At 32.3% G+C, this 20,687-nt stretch overlaps 3 protein-coding genes and 2 non-coding genes across 6 annotated transcripts; 3 read left to right on the plus strand and 2 right to left on the minus strand.

Moving 5' to 3' along the window:
- Positions 1-10: 10 nt before the first annotated feature.
- LOC100783643 (metal tolerance protein C2) lies at positions 11-4,565 on the plus strand. 2 transcript variants are annotated; one of them, XM_006576793.4, is made up of 10 exons: positions 11-347; positions 458-566; positions 1,420-1,459; positions 2,059-2,135; positions 2,925-3,013; positions 3,098-3,191; positions 3,318-3,356; positions 3,517-3,667; positions 3,918-4,007; positions 4,297-4,565. In XM_006576793.4, exons 1-10 carry the CDS (start codon positions 11-13, stop codon positions 4,396-4,398), a joined length of 1,128 nt encoding a protein of 375 aa, XP_006576856.1. In that variant the 3' UTR covers positions 4,399-4,565. The 2 variants fall into 2 exon arrangements, with proteins under 2 accessions (XP_006576856.1, XP_003520537.1); XM_003520489.5 differs by having other exon boundaries at positions 3,122-3,191.
- Positions 4,566-5,407: 842 nt separating this feature from the next.
- Positions 5,408-7,453, minus strand: LOC100784177 (uncharacterized). The gene has a single exon (XM_003520490.4). It carries the CDS (start codon positions 7,370-7,372, stop codon positions 5,660-5,662), a length of 1,713 nt encoding a protein of 570 aa, XP_003520538.2. The 5' UTR covers positions 7,373-7,453; the 3' UTR covers positions 5,408-5,659.
- A 1,646-nt stretch (positions 7,454-9,099) lies between these two features.
- LOC113001261 (U1 spliceosomal RNA) lies at positions 9,100-9,260 on the plus strand. The gene has a single exon (XR_003266580.1). It is a non-coding gene; the product is annotated as a U1 spliceosomal RNA (small nuclear RNA).
- Positions 9,261-11,380: 2,120 nt separating this feature from the next.
- On the minus strand, positions 11,381-11,524 carry MIR4416B (microRNA MIR4416b). The gene has a single exon (NR_126631.1). It is a non-coding gene; the product is annotated as a microRNA MIR4416b (primary transcript).
- A 6,219-nt stretch (positions 11,525-17,743) lies between these two features.
- On the plus strand, positions 17,744-19,085 carry LOC102661606 (uncharacterized). Its single transcript, XM_006577621.4, has one exon. The coding sequence runs from the start codon at positions 17,805-17,807 to the stop codon at positions 18,984-18,986; it is 1,182 nt and encodes a 393-aa protein (XP_006577684.4). The 5' UTR covers positions 17,744-17,804; the 3' UTR covers positions 18,987-19,085.
- Positions 19,086-20,687: the final 1,602 nt, after the last annotated feature.

Raw genomic sequence — 20,687 nt, forward strand, 5'->3', positions numbered from 1 at the left:
TCTTCCATCCATGGATTCTCTGAGTTCCATCAACGGCGATTTCGGCTTCGACGGCGGCACGGATCGCAGATTCGCGTTTTCGCGCCAAGCCTCCTTCCAACAACCTCACACGCCGATAGACATTCCGGCGCACGGCCACTACGACCACCACCACTACTGGTCCCCGCGTGACGATAAACCCTCCGCCGCCTCTCTCCAAATATCCTCTCTCTCCTCCTTCGTTTTCTCCGTTTTCCGAAGCGTTAGGTCCGGCCACAGGTACATGAAGAGGCTCTTTCTCATGATCTCGCTCAATGTCGCGTACTCCACCGCCGAATTGCTCACTGGACTCTTCACCGGTCGCGTAGGTCAGATTCAACGCTCAATTTTCATTCGAAATTGTTTGCTTTGGATGATTCGTTTAAAATGCTGAAATGAACTATATTTCAAATTGAATCTCTGCTTTTTTCGTTTTCAGGTTTGGTGTCTGATGCGGTTCACTTGACTTTTGGTTGTGGTCTTCTTACATTTTCGTTATTTGTTATGGCTGCGTCTAGGAAGAAAGCCGATAGAGAGTATACTTATGGGTGAGATTTAGTTACTTATTTGTTGACAACACTTGTCAACAATGCTGCATTTCTTGGTTTCTACTTAGTTACTGTAACTGAAATTTGATGCCTAAAGTATGTAGGACTGTATGAGAGGTGGTTGCTTGGATAATTTTGTCTGGAAATAACTTATGGTCATAACTATAATTACAATAATTAGTTTTGGAAAATTTTCCTGTACAGTTATGACATATATCAAATTGTAGAATTCATGAGGTATGACTGAATATTTATCACGAAGTTTAACTTTCTATAGAAAACATGATTGTTTTCCCATGTGCTAAAGGGAACTTGTTAGTTCTTTATACCGCCTATGGCTCATGACATGTGTCCCTTTTCTAACTTTTGTGCATGGTGTTATTCTCTTAAGTTTTGTACCGAGGGCTAGTTCTCAATTCTCATTTAAGATTAAGGATGGGAGTTATGAACTTTTTATTGAATTTTTAAACAGATAAAAGATGAATTTATTGAATGAGCATGTGGCTGAACTGACGTCTGGAGGAATTTTTTTCTGTGACTTAATTGCTTCACTATTGATATACTTGTATTTTAGCTTGTACCTAACACATATCCACGTGTCCATATGTACATGCATGCATCACAGGTACTAAAAGATAATTTTCCACATGTATCTATATGTCGTTGTTTGCATTTTGTATTCAAGATTCAAGAATATGAATTTGTCCAACAATTAGTTAATGCTAGATGCAAACATGTCTAAACTTTGTACCTTGTGTGTGCACTACTAAAGGTATTTTTGGTACTACTAGTTACTGTTTGATTAATCATTTCAACCCTGTCTGCAGTTTTAACTAATATTATTTAATTTCAGGTATAAAAGGCTAGAAGTCTTGTCTGCATTTACAAATGCCGTAAGTATTCCTCATTTCCTTTACTATTGCTGTTGTTACTGTACATATCACAGTGAATTAGTTGCCTGATGCTGTTACAAGAATGATGCTTTTGTAATAAAATTAGTAACCTTGTAAAAGTAAGCTGTAAAGAATTTATAGATTGTCGGTGTTGATTACAAATCAGGTCTGATTCCTTTGAGGTTTTGACAGCTTGACATGTAATTTTTATCCTTAACTTAAATGTCCACAAAACAGAATTTTTATATTTATGTAGAAATTGCTATTTTACTTAAAATCTTCTAAGATGCTGTATGATATTGCATAATAATTGGTAAAACATTTCTGAATTAGCATGTTTAACCGAATTGAGTTGCCAAAAGCTATATTTTTTGCCAAGGCAATTTAGTTTGTTAAAGAAGAGATAATATGTGACATTCTGGTTTGAATTTACAATGTTGAGTCTTTAAATGATCGCTTGTATGGGGCTAAAAGAATTCTGTATGACAGTGTTTTAAATTAACTATGGCAAACTTATTTCATTCTTTTCTCTTGTTCGGTACATTACATCATGTGCGCTAACATCTTGAATTTTCTTGTTCTGCTGCCTGTGTAGACAGCTGTTTCTTTTGTTTATGTCATTCTCCCTAGCAGTTGAGGCACTTCATGCATTCATACAAGATGAATCAGAGCACAAGTAAGTTTGTGCCCACAATGAATGTCGTCTGTCAGTATTTTATTACTTACAATTAAATATTTTACATATCCAGCAACAAAAAAGATAGACAGTGATTTTTACAGTTAAGAATTGAAATTTTGTGTCTAATTTTTGTGGTTGAGCCGTTGAGCTGAGTTCCATTTGATGCTTACAAAGGTGATTGCTATTGGTGTCTTTAGTAATATGGTGCTATCCATATTTTGATGTAGGAAAGCACAAAGCATAGTTGAGTTGATTGAAAGCATAATACCTGTTGAGTTGATCATAGACATAAAGGTTCCTTGGCATTGTACCCAAGAGAAAGAGATGAATTTCTGGCTTATGGCTTGGGACTTCAAAATATTTTCTTTGATCAATGTCTTCTTTTGATGGCTTATCACACCACTTGTGTAGAACTAGTTAAATGTGATCAAATAGTAGGATAAAATAAATAACCCTCTTCTAATAAACATAAAGAGAACTTAAATAGCAATAATAAACTTTTGGAAAAGTTCACAAAAACTAATGCCCATAAAAGAAAACCAAATTATTACCTTTCTTGAGAATGCCTATTATAAATGGCTGAAAATTACAATTTGTGACTTTTAAATATGTCGATCTTCCAAATTATGACTTCTAGATTTTGCTGCTGACTTCATCACATGTAAATTGTGTTTCTTTCAGAATGGGAAGGGGTTGTTTGTTTGTCTAATTTGTGACTTTTTCATTCTAACAATTTTGTTTTTGATTTCTTTCTAATTTTTATTTATTCTGACTCTGTTCTTGTAGGCATTACTTGATTGTTTCTGCAGTGACCAATTTATTTGTGAATCTTGTTGGTGTATGGTTCTTCAGAAACTATGCTCGGATTAATCTCAGTTAGTATTTTTTGAATGTTCTTAGATTCACCTGATTTAACCTTTTCCCTCTTTTCAGCCTTGACCTGTAATAATCATTAAAAGTTTCTTCTGGAATTTGCCTTGCAGCTTACAGAAATGCAGAAGATATGAATAATCACTCTGTTTTCCTGCATGTTGTTGCAGATTCCATTCGCAGGTAGATATACTTGGATTTATGTATGTCATTGGGCATGTGTATGATAGTAATGCCTATCAATGCTAATGCATTTCCTATCCTCTGTCCAAATTAATATTGAGCTTACATACTTCAATGGTTTCTCAGTGCAGGTCTGATATTGGCATCCTGGTTATTGTCAATTGGGTAAATATCATTTCATTTTCTGAAATTTAGATTAATATGAAAAATAAGAACATGTGAAACACAATTGATCATTTCTTAACCTTATTACTTTATTTTTGGTATTGTAACCTTATTACTTTAGATATTGTAATTTGACTTATTTCTATTTCCTTCATTACAGGGTTCAGAATGCAGAAGTCTTGTGTTTAGGACTTGTTTCAGTTGCAGTTTTTATGCTTGTTCTGCCTCTCTTTAGGGCAACTGGTGGTATCTTGCTCCAAATGGCACCTCCTAGCATCCCAACTACTGCATTGAACAAATGCTTGAGACAGGTTGTTACTTTTTCTTGTGCAAAATTTGTTTTGCCTCTTACATAGTACACACTTGTTTTGAAATTCCTGGTTTAATCAAATAAAGGATATTATAGTTTCAAATTTATGTTTGAGAAGTGGTGTTTATCATGGACCCAATCTTGGGGCTGGGGGTGATAGTTGCATTTTGCTCACTTCAGTCTGTTATTTAAATTTAGCATTTACAATTTGATACGTCAATGTGTCACTTGTACATATATATTCTGTTCAGATTTCTGCTCGGGAAGATGTAATGGAAGTCTCCCAGGCTCGTTTTTGGGAATTACTGCCTGGTCATGTGTTTGGTTCACTTATAGTACAGGTAATTTATGATGTGTTCTCCTTTCCTTTGTCAATACTGGTGTTAACTAATGAGAGCAAAACCTGAAACTTGATTAGTTACTTATTATTAGGATATAACATATGTCTGGATTCACATCCCTCTAACGCATAGTTTTGTTCAATTGGACACCCAAGTGAAATGTTGTTCATCTATATTGTATAGAGAGACCTAATTTCATTTTCAAATTTTGATTATGTCAACGTGGCATTTTTTTATTTATTAAGTAGCTTTAATGTAGATGCTGACTTTTAGTGGTTCATGGTGACAGGTAAAGAAAGGGACCAACGATCGGCCAATACTAGAATTTGTGCATGGTCTATTCCATGATTTGGGTGTACAGGACCTCACGGTGCAGACTGATGATGCATGAGACTTTCTTAACACTTTTATTTACGCCAACAGTTATTACTAAGGATTGTATACACATTAATGTCATTGTTTATTACTGGTGGAAAGGATGGTTAACGTGGTTTCTCATTTAGAAGGGATTATTGATTTTTAACCAACCGGCATTGTTTTTCCTGCCAAAATTAACCAGTTTACTTTAGTCACTATGTAAATATTTATTTATGCCCCTTTACACTAAGAAGCAGCGTATCTGGTAGATAGATAAGAAATGGATGATTAAAAACGTATGAAAATTTTCGTGGATACATGGACAATATTGAGAAACATTTCAAACAAACTTAGCTATTATCTGTGTAATATTTGACTGTAAGTGATTAGTAATAGTGAAAAAATATTGGACTAACATATAGGATTGACAAAAAAAAAAATTATGAGAAGATTGATTACTGTGTACCTTTTATTTGATTTGGAAGCGTTATTTAGTCTACTAATATTCTTTTATTTCTTTATAAACAGACCCTAACTTCAAATCTGCGTAGGTTTGGAAAATCAGTTCTTTATTTTTGGACAACTCTGCTTAACCAAACTCATTTTCCATCCTTTGGTTGAATGGATTTCTTAAAAAGAAAGCTGGGGCCTGGGGGTAGTATTATGGATGTCTTCCAAATTTGTATATGTTGTGTTCTTATTAATTATAGCTCTGTAGTTTTTCTTTTCAAAATAACAGTTCAGTTCAAAGAGGAAAACATATTGTTTAAAAATTAAGATATGTTAGAAGTATTTGAATTAATTTATTTAGAATAAAATGCTTTTAAGTTCTTATTTGGTTTCATATTAAAGAATTAATTTTTCACCTAGAATTGATATTAAACCAAAGCAATTTTAGGTAACTTTTGCAGTGAATAAAAAAATTATATTGAATTTTATTATAAAACATTCAAATATAAATTATATTACTTTAAAGTCAATTTTAATTAAAATTATTTTCGTAAAATCAATTTTAATAAGACTCATGTGAACACTCACATACATGATTACATAAAGTCGCAGAACAAACATAAGTTAAAATAAAATACTTGCACAAACGTTTTCGATATGCAGTCCCTATACTGGCATTACTCATGAGAAGAATCACAAGTCTTGAATATGAACAAGGAATGTCTTGTATAACATATTATATCGGTTTAATTGCAAATGTATGTATAACACAACATAATATAGTGTGGTTTTCTTAATTAAGAGAGGGCTAGTGATCGAGGCAGCGGTTTTTCTTTATGAGGCCCTCACTTTGTGGTTGCATTTGGCGTGGAGGCCAACACGTTTGCTGCATACCTGTGTCTCATCATTCCTGATAACTCCAAATACTTAGCACTCTTTTTAAATTCCTTCCAAAAACACTGTCCTTCCCTGTGAAAGTAGCGTTTGCATTGGCCACATTCAAGTGTCCATCCATTGCAGTGTTCACCACAGGCTCCACATTCATTCTTCTGCTCAGTTTCTTCAACCAGAGCAAGAGGGTGTGAGTGAACATCATATTGGAAACTTCCTCCAAACTTCATCCGCCTAAACTTGCCAGCAACACAATAAGGGTGAGCACCAGAGTCACAATCATCACAGCAATAAAACCATTGCTTCTTAGACATTTTCTCATTGCAAATGCCACATTCATGTTCCCTCAAATCCCCTTCAATACAATAGTTTAGACTTAGAGGATGCTTGTCATACACGTGCCACGCTTTACTCAGTAGAGTAGCACATCCACAATCAATAGCAAAATCCTCACAAACATCACACACAAACACAAGCTTCGACCATAGATGACAACCTTTGCATTGCCTCGCAACACTTGTCTTCTTGAGGAACAAGGGATGCTTGTGACTTTCATGTTCAATTCTCTCTTCAAGGGAAGCACAACAAACGTCAAGGTCGAATTGACACACGTCACAACGGTAAACAAAACCATTGCCCAATCTTCTGCATCCGTCGCACTTGTAAATTCCATCATAAGGAGCCTTGGATTGAAGAGTCAGAGGGTGCTTGTGAAACGGGTGTTGCTTCGTTCTTGGTAATTCGGCACAACTTTGGTGCAAAAAGAAGCCACAATTTTCTTCTTCACAGGAAAAGAAAGGTGGCATGATGGGTTGGACGCACGCATCACAGAGTTTATCAAAACATTGCACATCATCATCATTACTCTCTAATTCCTCCGTGAACTTCAACAAATGTTCATGACCAAAGAAATTAAAAGTGAAATCAATATCTAGAGATTCCTCCTCAGTTTCATAGCCTGAAAATGATTCCTTATCTTCATACTCTCCTAAATGTTGTTGCGGACAATGCACGGCAAATTTGCATGTTGAGCAAAAGTAACCCGCAAAAGCTGGATTCATCGCTTCATTACAAAAACCACAAGTTAACTTGCCCCAGAAACCATAAAAATGATGAAGGGTATAAGTGAGCTTCAAAGGGTGGTCATGGCCTTTTATTCTAATAGCAAGAGGTAATTCAGCACAACCAGAATGAACCCAAATCTGACAAACGGTGCATAAGCAAGCAAGACCCTCGTTTGCATACATGCCACAAGCATAACAAACAAAAGATTGTGGATTTGTCAGTGACAAAAACTCATGCTTGTGGCCATCATCAGGGTTAAACTGAGAAGCACATGAGACATCAAGGTCGTAGTTGCACTGATAACAATGGTAAACGAAGTTACTGAAGAGGCCTCTACAGGAATCACATACGTATGGTCCTTCATAAGGGGTGGTGGAAAGGAGAACAAGGGGGTGTTGAGGGTGAAATGGGTGTTTCACATGGCGTGCAATTTGTGCGCATTTTTTGTGAAGGACATAGTTGCATTGGACACAACAGAAGACAGGACCTGATGAGATTAGTTCTTCACAACCTGAACAAAGGACTTGGTTGTTGAAATTATTGCTATGTTCCTGCTTTAACAGTAGAGGGTGGATGTGGCTGAAATGCTCCATCTTCTCCATGTTTTGAAATTATGGGTGGTTTTTTATTTTTGAATATTTAAGTACGTTTCTTGGGTATTTTGTTAGGGTTGATTAGGGATGAAGTAATACTGTAAACTTTGCTGCATGTGTAAGGCATCAAAGATGATGTAAATGGCTATGCTTATTCTTGTTTAACCAAAGAAAAAACACAAGGAATTTCCTGCTAAAGGAAGGAATGACTTCTCGTTTGACCACCGAACTAGGATTTGTATATATATCATGGGATATGCTTATTTGTATATTCTTTTCTTCTTGTTCCCTCCCCTCCTTTGAACTAAACAGATCCCAAGGGAACTTATTTCAGGAAAAAAAAAATTGAACATTTACTCACAACTTTTTTCCAAAATATAAATTTAAGAATAAGTCATGCAATATATGCTATCTTGATTTATAGAGTTAAAAATTAGATTATTATTGACTTAAATATATTTTTAATCCACTATTGCTCTGATTCATGTTGTCAGGTCTACTATATAGAAATTCTGTTAAATTTTTGAACTAAAAGATTATTTTGAGAAATCTAAGACTTTGTTTTCACCTACTGATTCAAGGAGAATGACAGATAATTTCAATCTATCTAAGGAGTAGTACTTGTAATTTGCAAAAGCAATAAGCAAGTGTTGCACAAAATGTAAAAAGTATATGAAAATTGCATAGATAAATTTTATTTTCTACCCATACTTATGTAATTTGTTTTCTTTTCTTTTTAATTGTGGGCTTTTAATTGCAGAGCATTGCTGTACACATGTGCTACTTTCACCCTAAGTCCATATAAATCGAACTATATTATATCAGCAAGTGTTTCAATGTATTTCAACTTTACTTGTATGTTTCCCAGACAAGTTAAAACAAGTAACAATAATTGAAATGTTGCTGTAAGATTGCTACCCAAATGATCCGATGTCATTTCGAAACAAGCAATATTTGATTTTTAAATGTTTTCTACAACCCTTTTGATAATTTGACTCGACATCCTTCAATATTTGAGTGCTTAGTAATATATCACAATACTTGGTCGAACTTGTTGAAATTCATATTTGCGATAATTGTTTTTTGTTCTTCCCAAGTGTGTAACCGCTCAGAAAATATGCATATGAATTTTTGTGATATTCTTTTGTAAGCATGGCTAATTTGTTAAGGTTTAATGTTTAAGGGAAAATACCGGGGAAGAACACACAGTATAATAACAACATATGGATGCCACTCTATATTTTCATTTCATAATTCACTACTTGTTTCTCAACAACTTACAGATCCTATTGATTTTTTTTCGTAAGCAATAGTTATATTGAATTAATTAATTGCAAATTTCACAACAAAGTTCTCAAATATTTTGAGTTTATAATCCCATAAGTTGAACTTTGCTACTGATGTGTCCTATATGAACAACCTTTCTATGGCAGCTCAAAACAAGCCATTTTAAAATGCTGGCAGTAGCATAGGTATTAGGTAGCAGTGTGAAAAGTCTCACATTGGCAATTTTAGACAAATTAGTAAGTCTCATTTTTTATTTGTCATTATACTTTTCCATTTCAAAATTGATGATTTAGTAAATAAAAGACTTGTAACTATTTTATTAATAAGTAGTAATCCCTTGTATTGATTATACATTTTTATAATTCATTGTTATAATTTGTGCATGTTTGTGCGTTTGTGCACATGGGTGAATTCTAGCTTTACTTAGAATGAGTGTGGGAATTAGCAACATACTTACCTGGATGAGCTTAATGGGTGATCAAGAAGGCCCATGGCCTAGGGCAATGACCTCCATTGCACTTAGGAGGGGTGTTGCTTTAAGGTCTGTTCAAGTGGCAGAGCTTACATCATAATTTGTGGCAAAGGGGGTCTGCATTCGTGCCGTTCCTACCAAATTAGTTTAAAATCTCTTTTTAAGCAAACCTATTCTCTCTTTCTAACTCTGGTATTGGGGTTAAATCTCCCATTTTAAAGGTTCTTTTCTAAGAAAACTCAATAAATCTTAGTCATGATTTTTTTCTTTCCCCCATATGTATTTCCTCTTTCTTTAAAAATCTATGTGAAAAAAAAGTTCATTTGTAAGTGAACTTTCTGCCCTCAAGGCATTGAATGTGATTATCTTTGAAGTTAAAAGTTAATGGTGAAAGAGTACTACTACATGTTAAGAAACCTCTTAACATGAAATGCATAAATGCTTGATTTTTTATGCCATACACATGTTTTTTCTTACTTTCTTTTTTATTGTTATTTCAATTTAATTAAAAAAATAGGAAGTGATGAACCCTTAACAGAAAACTCTCGTGCACCTATTCTGAGTTCTTCATGTTCACTTCAAAAGTGGTGAACCTAAAAGGCTAAAACGTTGCAAGCATGCAACACTATCACCGCACCTAGTCACTTCATACTTGTATTTTTTTCATTTTGAGATTAATATAATGTTTTAATTAGAAAAAAAGTCTAAAATGATTTAATCTTAAAATAAAATTAAAGTTTTAAGTAAGTAAGAAATAAGAGAACAATTTTATTATAATAATTTAAAATTTAGAAGTTAATTATATTAAAGAATCAAAATTACAAATTAATTTCAGTTTAATTGCTATGTGTTGTTTTTTTTCCTAATGCACTAAAATTAGCTGTAAAAAAAGACTACTAAAATTATAGTTAAATATTTTTTATTTGAATGAAGAACAGTTTACTTTTTTTGAGATAAACAAAATAAATATATAAATATTTAACCAAGAAAATAAAAAATATTAGTATAATTTTTTTCTATTACTAGTAAGAGTAATATTTTATCATTTTAGAGCTTCTTCTATTTATAAAAATATATTAGGAAAAAAACATTATTCAATAACTTGAAAATATAAAACACATTTCGTATTTATTATAATTGAAAATATATAAAAAAAAGTTATAATTCTCCATGTTGTCCGTATTTTGTGACGGGAAAAGAGAAATAAAAAGAAATGATAGATATTAATATAATGTTTAAAATAAAGAAGGTTTGTGTATCATTACACATTAAAAAAAAAGTATGAATGAATATCATATTGGAGTTTATCTCTGAACTAGATACGTCAAGAGTTGCCAACAACACAATAAGTATGAGCAGCAAAGCCATTGCTTTGTAGACATTTTCTCATTGCAAATGTCATATTTAAGTAGTTTAGACATAGAGGATGCTTGTTATACATGTGTCCTGCCTTACATGGTAGAGTAGCATATCTACAATCAACAGCAATAAACGCATGTTTCGACCAAAGATGACAAGCTTTGCATTGCCATCCTGAAAAACTTGTCTTAAGGAATATGGGGTGCTTTTGTAACTTTAATGTTCAACTTTGACTTTCATGTTCGTGACTTTATAAATATATATAGCAAACCTTAGATCAGATCGATTATTGAATCAACAAAACATTGTTTTGCACTATATTGTGATCCAATTACCGTTGATTTAGGATTTCAAATATATGATGCTCTTGGACTTCTATTGGCATAATTTTTTTGCAGTTGGCATGGCTTTCTCTCGGATTGAAGTAGAATTGGACAGTGCCTACCAAATTTCCCTATTCAAACTTCTCGGTCAAATCTTGTGATCCACCACTCTTCTCCAATTCGGGCTTCCTTTCTGAACTCACCCTTTTGTTTACTTCACTAACATGTAAATTCAATGCTTTATTTCACAAACATAACAGAATTATTCAAATAAATAATAAAGCAAAATGTATACTTTAATTCAAACATAACAACTGACAAAATTTAAAGCAAGAATCATGTTTCATGGAGAAGAACTAGAAACTACTTAATACAGTCAGTACTTGTTTACTTAATTTAGACAAAAGATTGGAGAGAGACACATGACATCACATTAATCCAACAGAATGGTAAGTGAATTAAGGAAGTGAGCACTCACGAATTTTTTTTAAAAAAAAAGTAAAATTGGAGAGACAGGAATTGATGAAAGGAACTTACCAGTTTTTGATGGATAAATGGTGTTATCAAAGTTTGGGCAACTCTAGTCTAGGTGAGAGGACCCGTATCGATCAAAACACACTCACTCCAAATTGTTAAAACAATTGGTGTGTGGATGCAACTGTGTGAACTAGTAAGCCCTGAATCTCATCGATACGCGTTTCTCTCACCCAGATCAAAGATGGCCATAGGAGAAGCTTTTGCTTATCTCTTCTCTCTTCTGTATATTGTGGATCTTTATAATCATAAATTTTTAAGGTACGGAACCGTCACAATTGAATCCAGAATCCATACCATTTTAATTACTATTGTTAATCTAGAATTCTTAGAATTTGGATACAAAATTTTAATCGTGGAAAGTAATTTATTAGAGAATTTAAATTTTTTTAATTTAAAATTCATTGTTCGGATGTTTTTTTATAAAAAATTTAAATTTTAAAATAAAATTTTAAACAACTAAAAATATAGAATTTTAATTTTTTTTTTAAAAGTGAGAAATTGAAATTCTCTTTCTTGATAGAACAACTTTCTAAAATGTTTTCATATTTCTTTTATAACCTTTATCCTCACTTTTATGTGAAATTTTTTGAAATCTCGTTCTCAAACTCACGATTTATTTTCTTTTACTCTCACAATTTTTTTTTTATCCAAACACAAAATTTTGAAAATAAAAAATTTTAAGTTGAAGTATTTGAAATCCTTAAAATTTAAAATTTCTTAAAATTTTAAATTCACTGCTTGTATGACACGTGAAAAACATATACGAGTATTTGATTACTACTTTTTATTTGTCGTATAATAATATTATGTATATTATTCCATGATTATTGATATCTCAATGCTCATCCACTGATATAACTGTCTTCCTAGGATATATAACTCTCATAATAGACTGACACCACATTTTTTCGGGATCAAACGTCATTACTCTTTTTTGTCAACTTAAAACCACTTATCAATTCAATAAATTTAAGTAAATAGTAGTATATCGTAAGCGTATAAAATTTTAGTATATATATTATCATCATCTATAAAAAATAATATTTTTTTATTAGATTAGATGCTAACTAAATCACTTAAAATTTTAATATACATTATCGTTATCATCATCATCTTATAATATTATGAGTTAATATAAAAGTTAATTTCAATCAAAAATATTAATCATTTAATATTAATTGATCTATCTTTATAGTCAGTCAAAATGCAATTTGGGGCAGAGTTGATAATGCATAATTTGTGATTGTTTCTAACCATAAGGCTTAAGAATTATTTAAGAAACCTACAACTACAAACTTTAATACAGACAACAAAAAAAAGATAACCCGCAACTTAAATAAATTTAACTAAAGTTTGTGATTACAAAATTTCAGAATGTCTGTCAAGAGAAGACACCCTTTCGAAAACAAGTTTTCTAAAGTTTTAACTTTATAGCATAGTTTCTCCCAGAGGTGAAGACCCTTAAAAAAATTGGCGAAAGAATAGTTCGCTTTGTGACCATCTCACGGTTACATGCCTCTCTACGGGGAAAACTGTCTCTTTTATATAATACGTAGTTCACTTCCACACAATACACTAGCCGATGTGGGCTTTAGTAAGAAACATTGAATAAACACACTTTACTCATCCTCCCTTTATGTTCTGTCTGCGGTTCCTTATTCACGGCCTCAGTCTTGGGAACACTTGACACTCACACTAACATCAATATATTTAGTGGATGTGATGGTTGATGCATTTGATGCTTCTATACATGAAGAAAAAGATGTCATATTCATTTTCATAGGTGGAGGAAATCCAAGTCATATTCAAGATTCAAGACTCTATTACTTGGTGCATTTCTTGCAATGAGGAAAAGCTTTAATCACAGTGGCCTTAGCTGGAAATGGTGGTCAAACCATAGGAACTGTAACAAATACTGCACCATGGATTGTAACAATAGCAGCTATTGTGGCATTGAAAGGGCTTTTAAGAGCACTTTACAGTTGGGAAATGGCAAGAATGTTACTGTAAGTTGCATTCTTTTGCCATTCAAATATTCTGAATGACTAAAGTAGTTTTATCCATAGTTCACGACAACCATGATACTTTGTGACTTTCTCCACTAATCAAAATTTCATTTTATTAACATGGTTTGCGTATACAACTATGAATAATTTAAATGGGACATTGGAATTGGGAACAACTGAAATTTCAATTTGGTGTAGATCTCTGTCAATAACATGTGGCATGCATGTAACTTCTGGCATTATAGAATTATTCTTTTAAGTATACCTTGAGAGTGACAAGGATTTTACAAAATGCAAGACCAAATAATTAGTTTTAGGAATATAAAAGCAAAGTTTGCAGAGCATTTGGGTAGTTAAACGGTTCTATTAATAACCAAGGTAATGTTCTGTGTCTTGCTGAGAAAATTGTCATGAATTTACATGTGTACATCCCATAACGGAGGATATGCAGGGGGTAGGAGTGAATTGTTTTTATTCAAAATGAAAACAGTAACCTTCTTGTCAATGGGATTGATGCAGCCAAACACCAAAAGGCAAGGAAGATGCTAGGTAATTTTCCATTGTTTGTCAATAACACCCGATAAATTGTTCAACAATAAGTAACAGAATATTTTGATGCACTGACAGATTCTGCTATAAAGTCTCCTTTAAGCCAAAGCTTGTATACTGCGAAATAGGATTGGGGGCATTCAAGCTGTTGTGAAAGAAATTAGGGTCATTGGTACTTTAATAGAAAGTCAGTAATATCCTGATGTTGCTCACATTTTCATGACACTCGCTACCATTGTGATTAGTGGCACAAGTAACATTATTACCAATTACATGCAATCCATATAGTAAAGCATGCTCTTGTTTGATTTTTGAATCACTTATAGATTGATAAATAGCTACTTACTAATTTTTCTATGGCTTCCTTAAAACAAATATTTGTTACAAAACAAATTTTTTGACCATATTATCTCATACCATCAATTTTACATGAATTTCTTGATCAATTATACAAGAGCCATGAAATAAAAAGGCAAGCTCCATTTGCTACTACACTTTCAAAACGTTCTCAAGGTATTAATAGTTACAAGTTTTCAACCTTCCTATTGTTGGTGTTCTTGATTCTGCTTTTACTTGTGATCAAAAGGCTGGCATTTCAGAACTGAGGGTAACTGAAGGGGTTTTATAATCTATTTGATGCAGCTCCTGGCATTGAAATCTTAGTTGATTTGTTTGTATCATACATATGCTCAATCTGAAGGCCCTGCACGACAATTCACAAGTGTAGGTCACAACTCACAACTTGAGATTTTTTGAGATGGGTGACTTCAACTTGTTTATATAACCTTTGTCAAGCCAAGCCAAACCTATGAGCAGGAGAGTTAACAACGAGGCAGAATTTGTCTATGGTTCTGGTCAATTGAACCCAAGAAGAAGTTTGAGCCCTGGTTTGGCCTATTATGTTGATGACTTTGGTTATATCTAGTTCTCATGCCATGATGCATGGTTACAACTTACAAATGAAAATGGTTCTAGTTTTAGCAATTTTAGTTTGTTCGATCTCATAAAAATTGCAGGCCAAGATGCTATCAACTACCCCCACGATGCAATTTGGCTTGGAAAGCAACAAAGACATAAGAGTATGATTTTTCAAAAGAAGAGTGACCAATGTAGATCCTGCTCCAAAAATCTACAGTGCCACCATTAGATCACCAAAGGGAGTGGAAATCACAGTGAAGCCTACTAGCCTCATTTTCTCTAAAACCCTGCAGAAGATGAGCTTCAAAAAGTTCAAAGTAGTTGTGATTGTGAAAGACACATTTATTGCAAAGTAAGAAAATTGTAACATCAGGTTCCTTATATGGAGAAGCCCACGTCACATTCTAAAGGGCCATATTGTTATCAATAATCCTTAAGGTTACGGTTAGCACTTAGCAGTGACGTAACAATGCTTTTAAAGTTGTCTTTCTAGTGCTTGTTGTTCATCATGTTGACATTTTGTTCACCATATGATTACGGATCTCTCTTGAAGTCTGTTATCCAATGCAATCTTGAGAAATGGTAATAGTATATTTTTTTAACACATTCTTTATAATTGGATGAAATTTATTAGAAATCATAATTTTTTTTAGGTCTCACTTGTTATTTAATGACTCTATCTTCTTATTTTGTAGTTTTTAATAAATCTTAAACGACAATAGAATAAGTATTAAGAAGAATGTATTAAAGCATCTTTAGTAGAAATTCTTGAGTTCGATTTTTGAACTCAAAAATCTCTGTCTATCATATTTATTATTATTCTTGTTCAAAAGTTCTCCATGAGGGAGGAACTCTCAAGAATTTCACTTTTGTCTAAAAGATATTATTTTTTTAATTTCATTTGAGAGAAAAAAGAGATTTTATTTTTTATTTTTATTTTTCTGTGTAAGTAAAATCTAAGAATCCAAAATCGATTCTATCATTAAAGCAAAAATGATAAAAGTTCTTATATCTTGTGTAATATTAAGAGGCCCACAAAAAGTGATCCAAGAACTTAAAATTGATTCTTTTACTAATTAAAGATGTTTTTAGAGAATGTGTTGATAGCACTTTTCATTTATGTTTTTATGCTTTTTTTTTTAATTTTTAGTGCATATTACTTTTTTATTTATAAATTGAACTAAATTGTGAACACTCTATTGCATATCTACTCATATACTGTAAATTAGAATCTTCTACTTGATATATTACAAGTGATTTATTTTTAGAAATTTTTATCTATTAATTGAATTAAGTCGAATGGCTTAGAGATTGTAGAGTAAGAAGAGGACGAGGATTTATATCTCATTGTGTGTGTGGTAAAATTGGCAAAACAGTATTAGTTGAGTGATAACATATACAATTATAAGTTAAATAATAAAGAATATTAATATTAGTCGCCAATTAAGTAAGAGGGAGACCAAACTTAGTGATGTATTACTCATACAGCTGGATCAACTCAATCTATTTTAACCTATCTTCTGATTGCCAGTCTTATATATAATGTTGGTTTCAGGAAGTTGCTTCTGTTTAAAGTAATAGAAGGTTATAGAAAAATATTTTATGTGAATTTAATATTATATATGCACTATGTTTACATGTAACTAATCAGAAATTATTTTTTATATGTATTTTTAAGTAATTATTAGCAAGACAAACAACTTAATTACTATATAAATATAGAATTTGTGATTGTACAAAAGTGTACTAAATATTTATATACTATTTTCTCTTTAGTCGATCAAAAGGTTTTGAAAAAAAAGTTTTATTATAAATTTTACCATCCAAGTTTTTTTTTTATGAATTTTATTATTTAACTTCAATTATTTTTTTAAATTCTATCGCCTAATTTTTATTTTTGTACATTTTAAAATCATATTAATAATAAAATAACATCATTTATTTTTTAAAAAGCAGTTTTTTTTTGTGATAAGAAAGTAATGATAAAATACACAAAAATTAAATCTTGAATAATAAATTTTGCAAAAAAAAAACTTTACTAGTAAAATAATAAAAATTAAATGGTAAAATATTTTACAATTAAGAAGAAGAAAAAATGTAGGATTTAATTATTGTTTTAGACATTGAATTTGGATGTGTCTTTTTTTAGTTTTTAAAATTTAAAATTATTTTTTCCTTAACATAATAAATTAATATTTCGTAATAGTTTTTAATTATTATAAATTCATTTTTATTTTAAAATTGTCTGTCACAAAATATTAAAAAATCATAACAAAATGTTAAAAACTATCGTAAAATATAAATTCATTATGTCAATATCGTAAAATATCAATTCATTATGTCAATGATTAAAAATAATTTGTAAAAATTCAAAAATAAAAAATACATTTTTAAATTTTAAAAAATTTAAAAAATACACTTCAAATTTAAGGACTTAAAAAAGTAATTAATAAAAAAATATAATAAGGATATATAAGGCGATAACCGTATGGGTGCATGGGTAAGAACAAAAGAGCATACGCCGGCTAAAATGTGGGATTCTCCCTTCTCCCGAAACCTTTCTTTTACGTGACTTTGAGAGGTTAGGTTATTTAACAGAGAGGTTATTAGTAAGATTAAGTTTTTTATAAGTGTATTTGCATTTATTTTAACATCTTGATATAAGCCTTCTTGTATTAGAGAGACTTTTGATTTTCTCTTGTGGGATATTGCTGCATTTATTGTTGTATCATTTTGAGTTTAATATAATTTACATTTTTTCCAAAAAAAAAAAAAACAATCCAAAACATCAAAATTATGGAAATCCCAACCAAGAATATTTAGCCACGTGCCCTTAGAATTTTGTACAACTCCGAGTAGCATCTAGAGACAACAAGACCGGTAACAGCTAGCTTTAAAATTTCAATTATTCCACCAAAGAAAGTTAAAAGGTAAGAAAACAGTAGGTAAAGGGAAAAAAATCACCTCACAACACAGCAATATATAGATGGATGACAAGTTCAATTGTTCAAGTACCTTCACAAAAAAGAGAGATGGGATCAGCACACAAGGACCCGAATGTCTTCCACTTTAGCCATCCACATCCTTTGGAATGTACCACCCCACCCTCCACCGGAAACAACGTAATTATCTGCTTTGGATGCAAGCTAAAAGTTAAGCATGGTGAGGACTATTACGAGTGCAAAACATGTGCCTTTTCTCTTCACAATGTGTGCTACAAGATGCCCTTGATCACAAACCACCCTTCACATGCAAGCCACAACCTAGTCCTCCTTGCTATACCTTCCACCAAAGCCACCCTCAACTGCGTGGCATGTGGGAACCATGTCACGGGCTTCTGCTACCACTGTGCCGAATGCAGCATATTCTTTCATTCTTTGTGTCTTGCACTTCCTGTTTCCCTCGCTATCACTTATCATCCCCACAAAATCAAGCTTGAGTTTTCAGCACCATATCATTTCTTCTGTGACTTGTGCAACAAACCCAGTTACAATAATAACGGGTGGCTATATAGGTGCAACATGTGTGAATTCGATACACATATAGCTTGTGCAGTTGAAAACTTAGAGCCCCATTCGTTCAAAAACGAATCTTTCCATCAATCAAGCCCCTTGTTAAGGCAACTCACGAGTGATCACCGAGTGGAACACAAAAGGGTTAGTGCAAGTGTAGGTGATAGTTGCAAAGGGTATGATGAGTATGAGATCATGCGTTTGGTGGCACAACAAATAATTGGTGGGGGAATCAGAGAAAATTCTGATAGTGCAGTTGCTGGATGGGACAAGAGATTATATAGTATTCCATGGAAAAAGCTTAACAAAACTGGGAGTGGGAAGATGAAGATTATTAGTGAACTTGAATTACAAGAAAAAGAACTAAGTCCTGCTCAACTTCTATTAAAGTTAGAAGAAAGAACACCACTTAGGGATAAATCCACACCATTTTCTGATCATTTGGGCACACCGTATAGTAACCAATATAGTGACTCATATTTTTCAATAGATTTGGCAAAGTCATATTCAAACCAACATGGACATAGAAGTCAGGTACCAAGAGAAGGTGGTAGTGACCAGATAACTCGAGATGTTACTATGCCAGAGAGAGTTGTGAGCAATTCTGGACAACGTGAAGAACCATTCGGTCTAGTTAATTGGCCATTCAATGATTCATAGGGTGTGGGGCAACAGAATAAGGTGAACAACGCAACGTTTTACATCAAAGAAGGACGAACTAGTTATTTTGGGAAATCAAGCCAGAGAGTCGTGAAGAAAAATCCTAACGAAAGCATTGCCAAATCGTCTGTTCAAGATCAAACAATTGCTAAATCAGATTCAGTAAGTTCAATTAAACTAGTGGTTTTTATTTTCTTCAGCCTCCACACCCTGCATATATAACAAGCTTCTTGGTAGATCTAGCTAGAATCGCTTCATTCGATTTTATTTCTTTTAGCTAAAAGACAAAAATCATTCCACATATTCTCTCAGCTGTGCAAAGTGGAATGTACATCCCTGAAATAAAGAGAAAGATAAGAAAAAAAGAGAAAATTAAATGATATGAATTGTTATATATAGTTAAAAATTTAAAATAGGAACGGAATAAAAGATTAGTGTTAAAAATAAGATACAGGAAAAGAAAATTTGTTTCATGATAAAAAAAATAAAGAGAAGGATGGGTGTATACGTTTATTTCTCTCTATATTTTTGTTTTTAACAAAAGTAGGTGCAGAGAGAAATATAAAATAAAAGGTGTGAAAAATATTTTTATTTTGTACAAACTATCTAAATTTCTCATCACTAGACGACCTAGTAGGTACACTCATTTTAACGTGTTCTTTTTTATTAAAAATTATAAATCATAATGTTAGTTATCATTTATAAATGAGTGAGATCTTGTAATTTTGTTATTTTTGACAAACTTCAAACACATGATAGATAATGTGTTGACAATGATATGCTAAAACTTTATATGAAAAGTTTTATATAAAAATCATACTATGAATATCAATAACATTTGATATATATATATATAAAAATATGTTAAGTTTTTAACCAATATTTGTAACAATAACTCGCTGTTTCGTTTATAAAAATAAAAAGAAATGCTGTCTCTTTAGTCTTTATCTGCCCCTTGAGAATATCCGACAGGTAAAAACAGCAAGGAGCCCTTTTCATTATCGTGACACTAAATAATTATAATTAATAATTAATTTTATGCACACAAGAACTAATGCTATATTTTAATCCTTTCAGGAAAGATACAGCTGTTCTTGTTGGAGGAAGTTCCTAACCTGCTGCCTTTAGCACAGGCACGTGGAAGGCACACGATTTTTGGAGCACAGAATATGAACATTGTGAGTAAGTTGGTTTGCAATTTTCACGAGAACAGAAAGCTGTAGAATATAGATATAGATATCGCTAGACACACAAGTCTTGTACAACTTCACGTCATGTTTACTTTTTCGACGGAAACAAATCAATACAAATACTATAGATGACTTTGTGTTATATATTTACGTTGTAAAAAAAATGGAGTGACCCTCTTTTGTGTTAGTTATTGATCGATCATTGAGTAAACATGGTTTAAGAAGTTGTTGCGTGAAGAGATCATCATTGATATGGGTCCTCCTTCTTGTGTATTTTGAGCAAACATTTATGACTTGGGAATTTTGCCACTTTAATCTACTGCGCTATTTATGAATTTTGTGAATTTCAAGTGTGCACTTTTTTTTAATCAGGACTACAGTTATATGGTGGGGGATCCAATTTCCCAATCCCTCAATTTTTGTTTGCGTTAGCTCCACTATAAGAGCTCCCGTTAACCCAAAAAGAAACTTAATTGTTTAATTAGTTTCAGCATTTCACAAGAGTAATTTC

Source organism: Glycine max, chromosome 3, assembly GCF_000004515.6.
Source record: "Glycine max cultivar Williams 82 chromosome 3, Glycine_max_v4.0, whole genome shotgun sequence".
Classification (NCBI taxonomy): domain Eukaryota; kingdom Viridiplantae; phylum Streptophyta; class Magnoliopsida; order Fabales; family Fabaceae; genus Glycine; species Glycine max.